At 45.2% G+C, this 19,108-nt stretch overlaps 1 protein-coding gene across 3 annotated transcripts in view; it reads left to right on the forward strand.

The window, feature by feature from the left end:
* CCDC91 (coiled-coil domain containing 91) overlaps positions 1-19,108 on the forward strand; it is a 1,837,163-nt gene that overhangs the window by 525,378 nt on the left and 1,292,677 nt on the right. For all 3 annotated transcript variants that reach the window (XM_078673757.1, XM_078673758.1, XM_078673759.1), the window contains one exon: positions 6,102-6,271. In XM_078673757.1, coding sequence (XP_078529883.1) covers positions 6,102-6,271 — 170 coding nt within the window. The remainder of the gene's footprint in view (positions 1-6,101; positions 6,272-19,108) is intronic.

Here is a 19,108-nt window from a genome sequence, read left to right on the forward strand (position 1 = left end):
ACCCCGAGTGGGACAGGTATGCTCAGACGTGAGTCCCGTGCTCTCCACGCCACTGGAGTCAAGCTATCATGGCTGAAGACGGCTGATAGCCAGAAACCGGTCCTAGGATGCTTGATTCCGTTCCAGGGAAGACATGGCTTGGCAGTTCGGGCTGGACTGTTCCCATGAGGCACTGGGTCAAGGCTGATTTGCATATGGCCATGTCTGAACTGGGGTGGTGTGGTGAGCAAAAAAACGATGGATTTAGGCCCAGATCTCTGTACTGGGGTGAATGTATGACATTGTTCTGCATTCTGTCCATCAACTGGGTGGGGAGGAGGGGGGGAGCTGCAGCTAGTGGTCGAAGAGCCAGGTCTTGAGCAGTCTTCTGAATGCCGGGAGGTCTGTAGTCTGTAGTCTGTTGTAGGAGGAGGGGGAGGGCGTTCCAGGTCTTGGCGGCGCGGTGGGAGAAGGATCTGCCCCGGAGGTGGTTTTGTGGATGCGTGGGACGGCGGCCAGGGAAAAGGTCGGCGGAGCGGAGTATCCTGTTGGGTACATAGAAGGAGAGTCTGCTGTTGAGATAGGCTGGGCCGGTCTTGTGGAGTGCTTTGTGTGCATGGATCATGAGTTTGAAAGTGATTCTTTTGTCGAGGGGGAGCCAGTGTAGGTCTCTCAGGTGAGGGGTGATGTGGTCTCTGCGTGGTATGTCTAGGACCAGGCGTGCGAAGGCGTTCTGGATTCTTTGGAGTCTGCTGATGAGTTTGGACGGGGCTTCGGCGTAGAGGGCGTTTCCGTAGTCGAGTCGGCTGCTGATGAGGTCGTGGGTGACTGTTTTCCGTGTGTTTGTCGGGATCCATCTGTAGATCTTTGCGGAGGGTGTGGAAGCATGAGGAGGAGACTGTGTTGACTTGGTTGGTCATGCTGAGCGTTGAGTCGAGGATGACCCCTAGGTTGCGTGTGTGGTTGGTCGGTGCTGGGAGGGGGTTCCCAGGGATGGAGGCCACCAGGAATCGTCCCACGCCGAGGGGTTGGGCCAGAGGATGAGGATCTCCGACTTGTCCGTGTTCAGCTTGAGCCTGTTTGCCTCCATCCTGTCGGCGACGGCCTTCATACCCTGGTGCAGGTTGGATTTGGCGATGAGGGGGTCCTTGATGAGGGAGAGGATCATCTGGGTGTCGTCGGCGTAGGAGATTATGTTGAGGTCGTGTAGTCTGGCGATGCGAGCGAGGGGAGCCATGTAGACGATGAACAGCGTCGGGCTGAGCGAGGATCCCTGCGGGACGCCGCAGATGGTTATGGTGGTACCGGATTGAAACGGGGAGAGGAGGACTCTCTGGGTTCTGTCGGTGAGGAAGGAGGTGGTCCAATCCAGGGCTTTGTCTCGGATCCCTGCGTCAAAGAGGCGTGTGAGAAGTGTGTGGTGTCGAAGGCGGCGGAGAGGTCCAAGAGGATGAGGGCTGCTGTCTCGCCGTTGTCGAGGAGGATTCTGATGTCGTCTGTGGCGGCGGTCTCGGTGCTGTGGTTGCTGCGGAAGCCAGACTTGGAGGGGTCCAGGATGCTGTTGTCTTCTAGGTAGCGGGTGAGCTGGGTGTTGACGGTCTTTTCGATCACTTTTGCTGGGAACGGGAGCAGGGAGGTGGGCCGGAAGCCTTGGGCTTCTTTAGTAGGGCGTTGATCTCGGCGTGCTTCCAGCTCTCAGGCAGAGTGGCGGTTTCGAAGGAGAGGTTGATGAGTTTACTCAGGTGGGGTGCGATGAGGCTGTTGGCTTTGTTGGCGATGTGGTGGGGGAGAGGGTCCGAAGGGGAGCCTGAGTGGATGGTGCTCATGGTCTTGATTATGTCTAAGGTGCTCACGTTGGTCCATGTGGTCAGAAGGTCGTGGTCGGTGGGGTTGGGTGTGTTCGTCGTAGTGGGATTCGTTGGGTTCCTCTGGGGGTTGAAGCTGTTGTGGATGTTGGTGATTTTGTGGTCGAAGAAGGCGGCAAGGGTGTTGCACAGGGCTTGCGACGGCGGGATGTCGTTGGTGCAGGAGCTGGGACTGGAGAGTTCCTTCACGATGTTGAAGAGCTCTTTGCTGTTGTGTGCGTTGTTGTCGAGGCGGTCTTTGAATGAGGCTCTTTTGGTGGTCCTGATGAGGTGGTGATGGTTGCGACTGGCGTCTTTGTGGGCTGCGTGGTTGGCGGGTGTTCTATCGCTGAGCCAGATGTTTTCGAGTTTCCGGCAGGTGCGCTTGGAGGCCAGGAGCTCTGGGGTGAACCAGCTGGCTCTCTGTCTGGTGTCTCTGTCGGCGGGTAGTCGCACTGGTGCTACGGTGTTGGCGCAGTTTTCCATCCAGAGTCTGAGGGTGCGGGCCCCCTCCTCTGGGTCGGTGGGGCTGGTCGGTGGGTTGATTGCGAGGTGATCTTCCAGCAATTCCTTGGTTACTTTGCCCCAGCGTCGGTGGGGGATCTGTGGGGTGCGGTGGTGAGTGACGGGTTTCTGGAAGGTGAAGTGTATGCAGTGGTGGTTAGTCCAGGTGAGCTCGGAGGCGTGGCCGAAGGTGACGTGTGGGCTGGAGGAGAAGATCGCATCGAGCGTGTGGCCGGCGGTGTGGACCAGGTCACCGAGCAGGATGTAGTTGGCGGAGGTCAGTGCGAGCGTGCTGATGAAGTCGGTCAGGAAGGCGATGTCTGGTGATGTGGTGGTGAGTAGGTCCCAGAGCTCGAAGGCGTGCTTGCGTGCTGAGCGGGTGTTGAGCAGGATGCATCGCAGTTGGTTGGATCCCGTTGCTGTTGGTACATTGGCGTCGTTGGTGCAGGTGATGGTGCAGTTTTGGCAGGTGAAAGGGCAGTTTTGGCAGGTGAAAGGGCCATGGGTGTGCTTGGGGGTGGCTTTGTAGCAGTTGGAGGGCCGTCCATGGTTGAGTGCGGCGAGGGTGTTGGCGTCGTAGTGGAGTCTTGCTTCGTCGCTAGCGTGGGGGCCAGGGATTCTGGCGCTGGGCGCGGTCCAGGCGCGGACGGGCTTGCCTTAGGCGCGCCTTCGGCAGCGGCCGCCATATAAGGGGAAGGTGGGGAGGGAGGGTCAGCTGGGAGGCGGGAAAGAGGGCAGCGAAGGGGCACGGGGGGCGGGGCCGCTGGTGAGGCAGCGGCGGCAAGGAAAACGGCGGGAAAAACGGCAAAGAAACGGGGGAGGAAGAGCGAGGCCAGGGAGCCAGGCAGGCCCGCTCGGCGGCAGGGGGCAGCAGGCAAGGCTGGCAGGCAGACGGGGCACACGGAGAAAAGGGTCACATGCAGACGGGGTACAGGGAAGCAAGGGGTAAGGGCACAGGCACTCAGGGAGTGAAGGCGGCAGTGGAGGCGGCGAGGGGAGCCGCAGGCAGCAGAGGAGAGGTGGCAAGGCAAGGCTAGCACAGGAGTTGGTGGCGCTGCAGCGGAGGGGGGAGCGACCTACCAGAAGGTCAAGGGTCGCTGCCTGTGGGACATAGCCATGGGACACCTTAAAACTAATGTCAAAGAAGAACACTTGTACTTTGAGGGACGATGGGCCACTATGGTGGTATATCTAGCAAGAGTCATACAAGTACAGTTAGTTCACCATGATTAAAAGCCTAATATTTCTTTCTATGAGGTGATTGCAGAGGGACAACATATGAATAATATTGACTTTTTGCGGATAAGAGGAAGCTTTTACTGCATGTTTATGTATTTGAACTGTTTTTTAACCAAGGGTTGTTTGGTGCTCCTGGCAATGAGGATGAACTCAGTATTTGAAAGGTTCAGCTATGGACACCCAAGAATGGATTAGGGTGAGGCCGTCAATATTGTGATTGATATTGTGGCTTATTAAGGCCTTCATTTAGAGCTGGATATTGTCTGCACCGCTCGTGTATTTTGATGCTTTGTCATTGGGCTTGGTCCTCGTCGGATCGGTGATGCCATGCCTCAAGGGGGCTTTTTAGTGGAGTTGTTTTTCCAAAACCGCGATGTGACTTTAAGGGCCCTTTGAGTAGAGGAAACGTATGTGTTGATGTAGTGATTAGTAACTTAAAATGATCCCTGGTGACTTATCATTGTCCACACTGGTGACTTAATAAGTCAGGCATACTCATGGATTAAAATTTAATTTGAGGCTTGCCTAGCCTTTTTTAGTCACTAATCACTACATCGACACCTACTTTTCCTCGGCCTACACAAAGGGCCCTTAACCTGCACTTCACATCACAGCTTTGGAAAAAGATCTCCAATAAAGAGCACCCTTGAGGGTGCCTGTCATGCATTGCAGCGCCGGGCCCACGAGGAGCAAGCCCGATGATGGAGCATGACACCCGCAAGGGTGTGCAAGGGTTTCATTTCCAAATAAAGAAGTAGTCCCCTTGTACTGGCTCCTTTTCTCTGACCTACTCCCCGTGGCCCATTCTCCCCTTTAGGAACAGCATACCTTATTATTTTGAATATTCTTTATCCAGGACCTGAACCGTTGTAAACAGTGTGGTCTACGTTCATGCATGTAGAAAGGCTGTTTCAATACTGCCTAATACAGGATGGTGAAATTCAGCTGATAAGCCCAGGACAAGGATTTTTTCACACAGTTAGGAACACTGCCCCACAGTATTGCGCTTGATATTTTGAATATTTTGTTTTTATAGTACTTTTCAGTGAGAAAGCTATTGATAGCATTGAACTTGTCAACGGAGTATGGTATTCACAGTATGGGGTTTGGCGGATACAGTTTTCAATGTTTTTGTTACAGTAACTCTGCTGGCTGGCCCGCTGCAGAACCTGGGACTTTCTGGGTCAGCATTAGATGTATTAATTTCCTTTTTGAAGATTAGATCCCAGATGGTTGTTATGAACTAATTTAGTTCTGATCCCATCCTTATACCATGCGGGGTGCAGGGCTTCTCCCTGAGTCTGACTCTTTTTAATCTCTATATCTCCCCGCTGGCTAAGTTTATACAGTTCTTTGAACTGCAGGTCCTATCCTTTGCTGATGACACGCAATTCATTGTGTCCATCACCAAGGATATAGAGACCAAGGCTGCCAACTTCAAGAAATGTATGCAGGTAATGCATACAGCGTCTTGGATGGGTAGCAACTATCTAAGACTGAATGAGAGCAAGACTGTGGTCTTAATTTTTGGCAACCATCCCGCCATCTGGAATAATTCCTGGTTGCCAGATATGCTAATTTTTGCCCACCCAGGCAGACTGTGCCAAAAATCTCAGAGTACTAATCGATACCAAATTATTGTTTGACCTCCAGGTCATTCGTATGGTATACACTTGTTTTTGGATTATCAGAACCTTGAGGAAGGTGTTTCCCTTTTTCCCTCTGAAAGCATGCAAGCAGTTAGTTCTTGCCTTGACTTTTTCTAGGCTAGACCATTGCAATGCACTTTATTTGGGGATAATAAATCAGCAACTGCTAAACTACAGTTAGTACAAAATGCGGACACGAGACTGATAATTAGAATTCCTAAATACCAAATAGTCTCAGTGGGGATCTCCAAATTGCACTGACTGACAAAGGTGTGCCAGAGATATACCCCCACTAGAGATCTTTAGTCAGCTAGCTCGAATTTTGTAGTCGTACCCAAATTTAGGAAGACCAGGGAGGTGGGTAGATGGGGCTTTTTCTGTGGCCGCAGCAAAACCGTTGAATTCTCTTCCATGAGCCATTAGTGATCTAAAGGAGCACAGTAGTTTTCTGAAAGGTTTGAAGACCTGGATTTTTAGTCTTTCATTTATGGCCAGCAATTTTCCTATGGCTTGGAGTTTTTCTTTCTGTCTTTTTCCTTCAGAGCACTCTTTCTTTAGTGCCTTGACGCCCTGTGGTAATTGTGCGTTTTATAACTGTCATTTCATTTCATAGTATTGTAAACGATCCATAGCACACCAAGCCATTTTTGTATTTATATTTTGCATTGATTCACATTTTGTTTGTAATTTTTATATCTTATGAATGGAGAATCCTCTTAGTAACAGACAGTGTTAGCAATATCCTTATAAAGCTAAATTCTATTTGTTCCTGTGGATTATTAACTACAGAAGGTTTCTAGAAATCATGGTTCTGTATTTGTCTGTCCACTAGACTGGTTTGCCTTATTTCACAGATTGATTTTTTGTGTGATTTTTCAATCCTTAGTTTCTGGCATTCCTGGATCCAAGACAGGCGCTGATGACAGCCTTTTGGAACTGCCACAATCTACTGCATGCCTGTTGCCTTCAGAGATGTTAATGACATCAGGAGTCCGTTCATTGTCAGCAACTCAAGCTATTGCTCCTAGTGTTTTTCAGTCCACTCTAACAGAACAGGTAAAGCACATACAATTCATGTTGCATTTAAACCTTAAATTTGACAAATTACTTCACCAAATTTTTTTTTTAATCTTAAAGCAAATTTGTTTGAGTGACATATTGACTATAAATGTACTTAGAAATGTGTGGACTGACACCATGTGTTAATGAACTACCCCTTTGTAGTCTGCAAAGTGAAATATAGGTATCTCAATTGCTCCAGTACCTTCTAAGGCTTGGTATTTTAAAATAAGACCATCGTTCTACGTATTTTTCAATTACTGATTCGGGTGAAAACACAGCTTTCCATTCAAGTTTGTATTCCTAGGCTTGTACGTTTAATTTCTAAAGAACTGGTGCACTTGCTGAGCCGATTTATCCTTGGAAAGTTAAATAAGCCATTTGGATGTTTCCCATTTTATCTAATTCGCTGCAATGAGGTGCTTGCACTGCAAAACTGAAAAAGTGTCACCTGCACAGAGTCAAACCACCCACATGTTTGACTGTAATGGTATTACTCCAGATTCACCATTTTGGCCTGTAACCTGAAATACTGAGGTAATATGTTTAGCAGGGGAACCACTTTTTACAGGAAAAAAAGTCGTCCAGAACCGGGCCCAAAGGAGTGCTGAATTTTCACAATCTTCCTATATTTTACCACAGAGGCATTGATCCTCTGATAGACCTTTCTTCGTCTCAGTAAGTGGTGGAATCTAGGATAACCCACTGCTGCTCTACCCAATGAGGACCTTTGTTAGACCTGCCATCCTTGGCATGTTTTTGCCCTGTCTTTTTGCTTCTGCCTTTTGTAGTTTTTACTGTATGCTGGACTTCATTTTTGCTGGATTTGGAACTCTTTGAACTTTACTTCGACTGATTAGTGCTAAGGTGCAAATGCTCTCTGTGTAAAATATGACTGTGATTGGTTCTCCATGATAGGCATATTTGATTTACTGGTAAGCCCCTTGTAAAGTGCACTGTGTGTGCCCAGAGCCTGTAAATCAAATGCTACTAGTGGGACTGCACACATGAGTAGCCCTGCAAATATGTCACAGGCCTGCCACTGCAGTGTCTACGAGTGTATTTATAAACTGCCATGTCGACCTGGCAAATGCACTCACTTGCCAAGCCCACACCTTACCTTTTATTACACGTAAGGCACCCCTAAGGTAGGCACAAGGTAGCCCCATGGGCAGGGTGCAGTGTATGTGAAAGGTTGGACATGTATTTCTGTGTGTTGCATGTCCTATTAGTGAAATACTGCTAATTCAGTTTTTCACTATTGCAAGGACAGTCTCTCCCACAGGTATTATCGGAGCTCACTTGTAACACCTCACAAGTGTAACTTTGAATTGGGAAGAGCTAGATATTTGGAGTTTGGGTTCCCTGAACTCCGGATTTAAAAACACATCTCTCTGTGTAGGTGGTTTTTAAAATGTGTGTTCGAAAATGGGTGTTTGAAAATTCCACTCTTAAAAAGTGATTAAAGATAATGGGGTAACCCAATGTCCTTCAGAACCTGGGTATTGATACTATAAACTACAGTTAGTTCTATCGGGTGCCTCAATTGCTTAGAATGCAGTAATCAATACAAAACAATAGTGGAAGTTTTTGTCAACGTCAACTTCCAATTACCAATATGTTTGCAGTAATAGACGAAAACACACTGAAAGACATGAATTAATTCGCTTTAGAAATAACATTTACTTTGTTTTTAAAGAGAATATATGGCTGTCACATAGACCTTTTTTATAACAAGATAGAAAAAGTGACTCTCTCTGAGTGAAGTGCAATGAGGTGATAAAGTGATATCATAGGTGAAATCTGTACAAAAACATACAATTAACACAAGTACATCCTACAAATAGGAGTTTGTCTGTCCTTTCTTAATTCTCTAACACATGTTTTCACTTCAATCCTCTATCATTTTTATGGGCATTGAGGTGAAGAAAGTGGTGGACATGAACAGAAAAGGCGTTGACGTTTTGACCTAGAGGTATGCGCTATTCAACAAGCGTCACAGCGGGTCCTCGTCAGGACTGAAAGAATGGATGTGGACAGCCAAATCAAACTGTGGTATGTATCACACAGCAGATCTTCTGAAAATATAGATCGTCGTCATACACTTATCTCAAGGTCCAATTTATTTCACTCTTATTTCACCTATGATATCACTTTATCACCTCATTGCACTTCACTCACGAGAGTCACTTTTTCTATCTTGTGATAAAGAATGCCAATGTGACAGCCATATATTCTCTTTAAAAACAAAGTAAATGTTATTTCTAAAGTGAATTAATGTCTTTCGGTGTGTTTTCATCTGTTACTGCATACATATTGGTAATTGGAAGTTGACGTTGACAAAAAGGTCCACTATTGTGTTGTATTGATTACTGCACTTTTAGAAAGTGGGCATTCTTTTTTTGCTTTACATCATATGCCCCTGCCCGACCGTGGAATCCATGTATGGTTTAGACTGACAATTTGGCTGTTTGGATCATTCACTCCAGACAGTCAAACTGAGGGAGCTGAGGTATGCCCTGCATCACCAGGCAGATGGGCCTTCCTGAGCTAGAGTGGTGGGAGGAGTTGACACCTAAATAGGGCTGTGCCTGTCCTCTCACAATGCTGCCTCCACCCCCCTGTAGTGTGCCAGGAGCCAGGTTAGGGCAAGGCAGGATCTGCACACTACAAAACTATAATTTGAAGTATGCCTATATAAAAAGTAGAAAGGGGTATAAGTATTGGACCTGAAACCCCACATTTTAGAACACTTGTGGATTCAGAGGAGATTCTGCTTGAAGAAGAGCTGGAAGAGCTGTAGGAAAACTGCCCCTCTGCTGTTGGTGTGTTGTGTTATGCTGGCCTGCTGTTTGCTACTTCTGTCTTGGGCAGAGGAAGGACTGGACTATACTTTCTTATCCTGCTTACCAATGTTATCCAATGGCTTGTGTGTGCTTGCCTCCTGTTCATCTGCAGCTCCCCTGAACTTCTCCCCTAGGAGTTCCTACCTGCCAAGTGGTGCCAATTCCCGTTCAGGGTCCTTGGAGGTGGTTTTGCTGCTTCAAGGACTAAAAATCTTCGCATCGCCCTTACGCTGTGGCCGTACGATCAACACAGCGCCTGTTCGCATGACTTCAAGATCGCTGCAGCCCAAGTCCTGAGCATTGTGTCTCCGACGTCTGAGACCCCATCTCTGACTTCGACGCAGGCTCTGCTGTTCAGCTGAAGGAATCAACGCATCACCTGTCCGCGGTTGTGGAAATCAACTCAGCTCCTGTTTCACCGCTGCATCGACCCACCGCACCTGGATTTTCCACGCTTTGCGTCTGTGCGCCAAGTCTACAGCAAAGCCGTAAGGAGTGGAGGCTGCGTGTTTGGAATTCAACACATCACTTCTCCTCACAGTAAGGAATCAATGCAGCACTTCTCTTGCGTGCAGCAGAAGTGACCCCCCCATTTCCCCTGGGACTTAAGAATCAACGCATTACTTGTGTTGTCCAACTCTTCCCTCCTCTTTGGCTGTTTTTCGTCTTGGAGTTTGCTGCATCAAAGTACTTAGTGCTAAGATCGACGCATCCATAGAGTTCAATGGACAAAAAATTTGCTTACACCTTTAAAAAGTGGTATCTGTGCCTATGTATGTTGGAGTTTTGTCATTTTGGTCTTGTTTGTTTTAGATAAAGATTGGATATTTTTCGAAACTGTCGTGCTGTTCATGTGTAGTGTTTTCACTGTGTTAGTGTGTGTTTTATGGACAGATGCTTTACGCATTGTCTCTAAAATAGGCCTTACTGCTCGTGCCAAGCTACCAAGGGGGTGAGCAAGGGTTATCTCTGGTGTGTAACTCCCTTACTCTGACTAGAAGGAAGGGGTCCTACTTGGACAGGGTGCATACCCCCATTTCTAACAACCATTAATTGGTAGCCAACTCCCAAGCACAGTTTTAAAGAAAGAACATTACATGTCAAATAAATTACTCACAACAGCTCTTTGAAATAAACTAATTATTGTATTAGAGATTCAAAATTCATACAAGTAAATAACCTTCATAACAATTATTTCATGCATACTAATGCAGGCTAGAAATATCTAAACACTTAGTCAATGAAATCAAAGAATGCAAAAGATGATTTCCAAAGTTAAGGATGGTTCAATAGAATTCTCTCAATAAGGACACAGGATTCAAGTTAAAATCTGCTAGGGAAAAGTCCATAGGTATAGACAAAAGGAAGTGGAGTTTTAACCAAAATGTTCAACTCTGGATTCTCACCAGACGGCTCCAAATAGTCCAGCAGATAAGTACATTAGCGGAAGGCATAGAAAAAACAAGATAGTTCAGCAGGCAGGATATAGTCAAGGAAGTGATGGAACATAGGAACAGCCACAGTTCCCAAGAGCATCGCAAAGAGTCCTCAGGCTGCAAAGCCAATAATGGAGAGAGATTACGAAGAAGTGCGGGACTCCTGCTCACTTCTCCTAATTCCAATAGTCGCGCACACAAAGTCTTTATAGTTCATATTTGTCATCATGACGTTGTTGTCAGTCCACTGTGGAGTGATCCCAGCTCCTGGATCCCCCCTGGGTGATAAGCTGCACTCTACAAATCTTGCTGATGGGATCACTTTTTCGTATAACCGGTACAAATTTTTATTCCAGGATAGTTTCTCATATGAATCATGAGAAGAACAGTACATTGCATCCTGACCGGTTTTTCGACAAGAGCGTCTACATTGTTGCTTGTCCATGGACTGAGTCAAAAGGTTAGGTACTCATGAAATTCACACAAAGGAGAATTAAGAGAAAGTGTCCGACTTGTCCTTCAAGGAATGTGGCATGATCAGAACAAATAAGCAATATTTGAAAATGTGTCAAAGTTCTTTGCTTCAAGCCATGGAAAAGGACACTGCCTAAAGAGAAAGTTAATTTAAACATCTTTAAACCCATACTTCATTTAATGTAAAACTCCTAGTTTATGGTAAAAAGCACTATAAAATTACTCAAATATATCATGTATAACCATCCTGTAATGTTTTTCAGTGATTATTACACATACATATGCAACTGTGACTATGGTCTACTACTGCATTCTCAGAGTAGTATAATGTAAAGTATTTTTTTAAGCAGTTCACCAAAATCATTATAATAAATCTCGAATCTACATAATATTATTCATCTAAACTAAAAATGTCAAAGCTCTAACATGTAACATAAGAGTTTTGCACCAATATATGTTATCAAATCACTCGGCAAGAAGTGCTAAGTTTTCATGTTTAATTTTCAGGACATCTAAGTGATCAGTTATAAAATGTATCTCAAAATCCTTATGTTTATTGATTCTACCTTTCTCTAACGAACCAATCATACTTTTACGGTGCTGGGTGATTCAACTTAACTCATTCTCGGTTTTGTTTTTCTACACACATGCAAGGGGCACATTGTGCAAAGGGCACATTTAAATCTCGCGGTCATTGTCGGTAGTTTTGTCTCATTCAGAAAAATCTGTATTTTTGCAAGACCTTGTCAGAGGAATTTTTTTGCCATATACAAAAAAAATATTTTTAGACATCAGAAAATTTACCCTTAAAAGGGATTTATAGCCCACAGGCTTGGTTTCTTAGTGTATATAAATGAAAGATATTAAATATTAAGGAAAAATATTCCCTATGTACCTATGGTGAATAGCTGACAATGACTGCTGCTGAGCACACTAACGATGGGCAGGAGCAGTTGATTTTCACTTGTTTGGGAATTAGTGACTTGGGAGTTGACAGCAATGGGTGGTCAAACTGAGTGTCCAGCCTAAGGCTTCGTTTTTGACGTGATTGTCAAGAGCGAAACACTGTCAAACATTTTTCTCTGGTCGCTGTAGGGTTAGAATCATTATCACATCCTACGAGGGGATGGTTTATCATTTCTATATGGCTTGACTGGTGAGGGGTCAAGAGTTCTATAGATGGGAGCCTGGCCAAGGCTTCTGGATGGTTTGAAGACAATCAAGACAGTAGGGTATGCAAAGCTCAGGTGTCGGGTGATGGGACCAGATAGTGGTCCAGAACCCTCATCATTGGCTAGTGCACTGAATAAAATTGGCACCACTTACCCAGCTAATTTGAACAATCCGGTAACTAGATGACTCATCAGAAGGAGAAATCCTGCTGGTGAAGAAACCTAAGTTGACACCTGTTATCCACTTGAATCCGAGGACTACATATTCCCTGCAAGTGGCAGTTATCTGGCCTCCTGTAGACATAAAATGCTGACTACGGGCTCCATCTTGTGTGGGAGAACTAGCTGCCCAGTTGGGATTAGACTGCCCAACACCTTGTGGGGGCACTGGACGGAGGGAGACCTTGACCCTAGAAGGTCCTCATATTTATGGGTGACCAAAAACACTTTAATACATTATTGGTCTGTGACTCATTGTCCACACACCGCTAAACCCTCATCCCTGCACTTGCAAGCCAAGGACGTTAGAGATACATTTGACTGTGGCATCAAACCCCCAAGGTCCAAAAGCAACAGCAAGTAGAAAGCTCTTTTTTTATCAACTATGCTTAGACATGTCCCCATGTAACTTTCTGATAATACACCTCAGTTCGTTTATACATCACAACTGCTATTCCATTGTTCGCAACCACAGAGGGTATCTCATTTCTATGCCCCAGTCCTCCAAACCGTTATGCTGGCATCCTTGTAGTTTATCCAATTCAGATCTGTAGCACCAATGTTATTCTAGATCTGGGATTCCCACACACTAATTGCCAAAACACTTAATTTCTCATCTCCTGCCTCCAGGTACTGCATTTTCAAGACTCTCACACAGCTTTCACAATCCATTTTATTCCTGGCCTGCTACATCTCTCCTTTCCAGTATTGAAACGCACACACAGCTATACCGATGCATGTCATTCCCCACTTACACCCTATTAATCCAGTATTTTAACTCACAGTTTCTGCATTCCACTATTCCAGTACTGGGATGCATACACAGCTCTGACCATGCACAAGTGCACGCCCTTATCCCCTACAATAATAGCACAGGAAAAGTACAGAACATGAAATGAGAATTAAATTGATGTGTTTGTGTAGCAATAGATCGTTGTATAAACTGTCTGTGCAACAGTCAGTTGGTGCAATGACTAGAAGAATTGTGTACAGCAACTGAACACAACTTTCTTAGTCCATAAGTGACGAGTGCCACTCTTTACGTTAAACAACACTGTGAAGTGTTTTTTTTTAAACTAGGCACAGTAGGGGTTGTATAAATTTGGTGTCAGTTGGTTTTAATTTATCTAGAGGAAGGAAATATGTATTGCCACTGTACATCACCTGCATTTTTAGGTCCTAGTTGACCACCCAGGATTGCAGTGTGCTTTTGGTCGATCCCCTACACTAGTAGCTAATTTGGGATCAGCCAGTTCAGCCTTTTTTGTGGCATTGTTACACATTCTAGATGAGCCTAGAGTTGTATCTACCTTGCTCACTTTCCTCTTTTAGCTGTTTGGTACATCATTCCACCTCCTCTTAAGTGTTTGTATAACAATGCAAGAGCTGCACTCAGCCGTCACTTTCTGTTCCATTCAGTTACCTTTCACATGTATTGTATACTGGAAGCAATCTTTTTGCTGCTGGCATTTTTTTAATGCATTTCTCATGCCTCCTGCAAGCCTGGCCCTAATGTGGCACCTAATTGCTGTTTATCACACCACCACTGCTACTTCACCAACATCACCACCACCAATACCCACCACCAACAGTACACTACTCCACAAATACCATCACCATCAGTTAGATTACAATACCACTAATATAACATGCATATGTAAAGCACACGTTTACTCATTAGGGTATCTTGGCACTGAATAACAAATGTTTGTATAACACCACCAGTCCTGCTACCAAGCATCAGCAAAGTCAGCAGTCCTGGTTTTAATGTACTATTGCATGAAAGCATACTGTATGCCTGTGTTTGCATGCATTTTCTCAATAAACCGAAACGTATTGGCTTTGCCAGTGCTTGTTACATCAGTGAATTACATCATTACAGAATAACGATCAAGATAAGTGTTGGAAGTGATTAATGTTCATTCATGTGATGGATCCAACCCAATATCCTCCCAGTCAGGTTTCCGCAGCAACCACAGTACCGAGACCGCCCTCATCGCCGCCACAGACGACATCAGGATACTACTGGACAACGGCGAGACGGCGGCCCTCATCCTCCTGGACCTCTCCGACCGCCTTCAATACCGTCTGCCATCGCACACTACGCACACGACTCCACGACGCAAGGATCCGAGGCAAGGCCCTGGACTGGACCTCCTCCTTCCTCTCCGGCAGAACCCAGAGAGTCCGCCTCCCCCCGTTCCAATCCAAAGCCTCCTAGATCATCTGCGGCGTCCCACAGGGATCCTCCCTCAGCCTGACGCTGTTCAACGTCTACATGGCGCCTCTCGCACGCATTGCCCGACATCACGACCTCAACAAATTCTCCTACGCCGATGACACGCAACTGATCCTCTCCCTCACCAAGGACCCCCTCACTGCCAAATCCAACCTACACCAGGGAATTACGGCCGTCGCCCACTGGATGGAGGATAGCCACCTTAAACTGAACACAGACAAGACGGAGATCGTCATCCTCGGGCCCAACCCCTCAGCGTGGGGCGATTCCTGGTGGCCCACATCACTGGGGACCCCCCGACACCCACCAGCCACGCACGCAACCTGAGAGTCATCCTCGACTCGAAACTCACCATGACCAAACAAGTCAACGCTGACTCCTCCTCCTGCTTCAACACCCTCCGGATGCTCCACAAAATCTACAGATGGATCCCGACAGACACAAGGAAAACAGTCACCCAGTCCCTTGTCAGCAGCAGACTCGACTATGGAAACGCCCTCTACGCTGGAGCGCCCACCAAACTCATCAACAGACTGCAAAGAATCCAGAATGCCTCTGCATGCCTGATCCTCGATATCCCGCGCCGTGACCACATCACCCCCCACCTGAGGAACCTGCACTGGCTCCCTGTCGACAGAAGTATCTCCTTCAAGCTCCTGATCCACGCACACAAGGCACTCCACAAGACCGGACCAGCCTATCTCAACAGTCGACTCTCCTTCTACGTACCCAACAGGAATCTCAGCTCCGCAGACCTTTTCCTTGCTACCATCCCACGCATCCCCAGAACCACAGCCGGGGGCAAATCCTTCTCCCACCGCACCGCCAAAATCTGGAACACCCTCCCCCTCATCCTATGACAAACAGAAGACCTTCTAACCTTCAGGAGACAACTCAAGACCTGGTTGTTCGACCAGTAGCAACAGCACCCCCTTCCTCCCCACCCCTCAGCGCCTTGAAACCCTTGCGGGTATGTAGTGCGCTTTACAAATTTTATGATTGATTGATTGATATTTATTGCTGCTATTAACGCAAATTGTCATAATGCACTTACATAACATACTGTACAGTTTTTACTCAATTCTAGACAAAAGCTGGTGTTAATTATTACCTAACTCAGTGGTACCAAATTTTATTGACCCGGGAAGGATAGAAGTCCTACTGGAAATCGAACGGGTGACCTTCAGGTTACCCACAGAAATGTACAATGGATGTGTTATTCCAATGAATATTACTGAAGTTGTGAGCTAGACCATCACTCTATGCTCCACAGTGCAGGTTTTGTTTTAATTTGCAAGCAAACCGTGGTGAGATCTGTGTGGACTGTGGTTTTGCTCAGCAGCCAGCTTTTTAATAACACAGTATTCACTCTGACTGAGTTCAAAGAGCTAAGCGTGAGCCTATGGTTTGGATTTCCTATAAGTTTCAGACTTAGTATCCATAGAAACGAATCTGTTCTACTGCATATTGCTTTACCAAAATATAGTATCATTTATGTCAGATACTTAACAAGCTGTTAATTTTTGAAATAGCATTGGCAAAGGGAGCAGCGCTGGAAGCATATATGACTTGTTATTCAACGCTTCGGCTTCCTAATTCACCAGACGTTTTTACCTACTTACTTTGGCTGCAACAAACACAATCCAAGTCTCTGCTTTGCAAAGTTCACAACTCTTGCAGTATATCATAGTGCAAATATAAAACTGGCGTACGCAATAGAACTTCAGTGTGCTCACAGAGCAACTCTCTCCTCTAGCTATTGGCATGCACATTTACACCCACACTTTTTAATTCCCAGAATGACTTTAAATAACCTTTAAGAAAATTACCCAATTAACATTGACAGACATCATTATATTGGCAAAGTAAACAGCAAATTGGCTCATTGGGAAGATGGATGAATTCCTAATAGTTTCTATTGCGTTAATATTTTATATATTTCCAAGTATAATGTGCATTCACAGAAAAATTTGATTGTAAGAAACAATTTCCGAGAACCGAAATAATCCATAGCCTAGCCTGAATTTCATAACACTCCATTGCTGTCATTATAAGTGAAATATTGAAAAATAGTGTTACGCAGATTCTGACTCGTTTCTTTGATATGTGTGTGGTTGGAGGAGTCTATATGTGTGTTGGGGCATTTTCTGAATCCTTTTAATGCTGGTAAATTTGACTAGATTAAGCTACTAGATCTTCAACGTTACTATTTACCTGCCACATCTGCCTGTCCTCTGTATGTGCCATCTACATTTTTTTACATGTGTATTTCTTTTTTAATACCACACTAGTAGGTGATCGTATCACACATGAATTAGTCTGATTCAACATAATAAACACGTGCCTTTCAATAAATCAATCACTCAGGGGTTTACAAAGCGCGCTACTTACCCGTGAGGATCTCAAGGCGCTATGTGGGAGGTGGGGTGGGGAAGGGGGGGTGTTGCAGTTCCGGGTCAGTTGAAGAGCCAGGTCTTGAGGTTCCTCCTGAAGGTGTGCAGGGAAGGAGCGTCTGATGATTTTGAGCCTGAGATTAGTTATGCTTAGCTATGGAACACAACATTTGCAGCACTTTTTGCTTTCATAATATGGTGAATTTCCCTTATTTGTGTGGGATCACAGAAAGGTTTAAGCCATCACAAACTCAAACATTCAGTGAATGCATAAATAGCTTATTCTGTCTGTTTTAAATCTAGCCAATGTTATGGGGTTTTTCTAAAACAGTTCCATATTTTCTTCGCCCATAGATAATTCTCGATGGATGACATATTATTTTAAATGAGCTTTTAATATTTTCAGCCCAGTTTAAAAAACTATAGAGAGAAGGCAAATGCACAACATTTCGTAGTCAGACATTTGTTGTTATCCAATTCCAAACTGCATAATGTTATGACTAACAGTGGCCATTAAAATAATCTCTTCGGTAGTTACATTTTGCTTGAATACGAAACCTAATGTTTGATTGATTGGTCCCTAATATTTTGACAGACGTTAATTAATTCATACACCACGTACAGTAAGGTTTCTTAGTGGTGCAATAATTGTGTATTAGAGTGATTTTTAGATTAAATGTAATGTCTGAATGTAATGAAATTCAGATGGTACCGTGTAAAATAATGATTGGGCTGTAGTGCCTGAGATCTCTTATACTTGCTCAAAGTATTTGGTGTTTAACCTATTCTGCTTAAATTGTTATACTTAATAGGTCCTCAGCATATTGTATTCTATCAATATCATCTGTTTGATGATCTTCCTTAATTAATTTTCGATAATAGCTTAATAATATTTAATGTTTGCAAGTCTGCATTAATGATATCCTCTATTGAGCGAAACATTAATTAGATGTGTTCAAAAATAAAACTGACACTGTGAGTATTATAGTTGATCCATATTTTGGTGGAATCCAGTAATAAACAACTTTCTTCCTTTGCTTTTTGGTTAATGTTAACCTATCCTGCTTCAATAAATGTAACCCAATTCTTATTATTGAAAAACAGTGCTCCAGTAATTGAAGCATATTTGTTAATCAGGAAGGAGTGATTCAGCTGAAGTTTGCCCTGCCATACTGCTGCTGGAAATTGCAAGTTTTGTGACTCATAGGTGGTTTCTATTGAGGATTCACTTTGGGTCTTCAGTTTCAGTTACTATCCTCATAGAAGCATGGATAATAATACTAGTAACCAGTACCTCCATAAAAGACAAACTGACCTTTTAGTACAAATTAAACATAAGGATATCTCAGCCTTTAATCTCATGTCTGGATAGCTTTTAAATAGATATTCTAGTTATTTTATTATGTGAAAGAAACTCTATACCATAGGATCTCATTCCGATCAGCCTGTCGGTGGCGGTCTCTCCGCCTTTGTAAGGACCCCCACGGAACCACCTGCCATTGAAATTTGGCGGGCGGTTCCCCGACCGTCACGCAGCCCGCCGGTGTGTCAGAGGTTTTCCTATCCCTCAAATGGTGTTTGTGCCTACCAGGCACCGCCGTAAGGATTAGGATGGTCCCTCCCTGCCAGACCTTCCATGGCGGTTCACCCGCCATGTAAAGGCTGGCAGGATGGACAATGGGGGCCCGCAGCAGGCCCCCTTCATCCAGGGCCCTTGATTGTGGGTGTGGGGGGGGGGCACCTATAGTGCCCACCAACAGATCCCTTGTACCAAGTGACAGGCACTGCATGGTGCCTGCCACGTATACAGGGATGTGTTACACATCCCTTTTTCCCATTGCAGCGAGTGCTGCAGCCAGCAGCACCCGCCACAATGGAAACCCTGGACAATACGTTCACCATAATTGAGGTTGCATTGTAATTTGTCCTGTGGGACCCCCAACACTATGTCGGGCTGTCCCCATCCGTCACTTCCGCCCGCCATCCTAATTAGGCCCTTAATCTGGTAGTGGCATACTGCTGATGGTGAATATCCCCATAAACAAAATTCTGCAA

Source organism: Lissotriton helveticus, chromosome 1_1, assembly GCF_964261635.1.
Source record: "Lissotriton helveticus chromosome 1_1, aLisHel1.1, whole genome shotgun sequence".
NCBI classification, from domain to species: domain Eukaryota; kingdom Metazoa; phylum Chordata; class Amphibia; order Caudata; family Salamandridae; genus Lissotriton; species Lissotriton helveticus.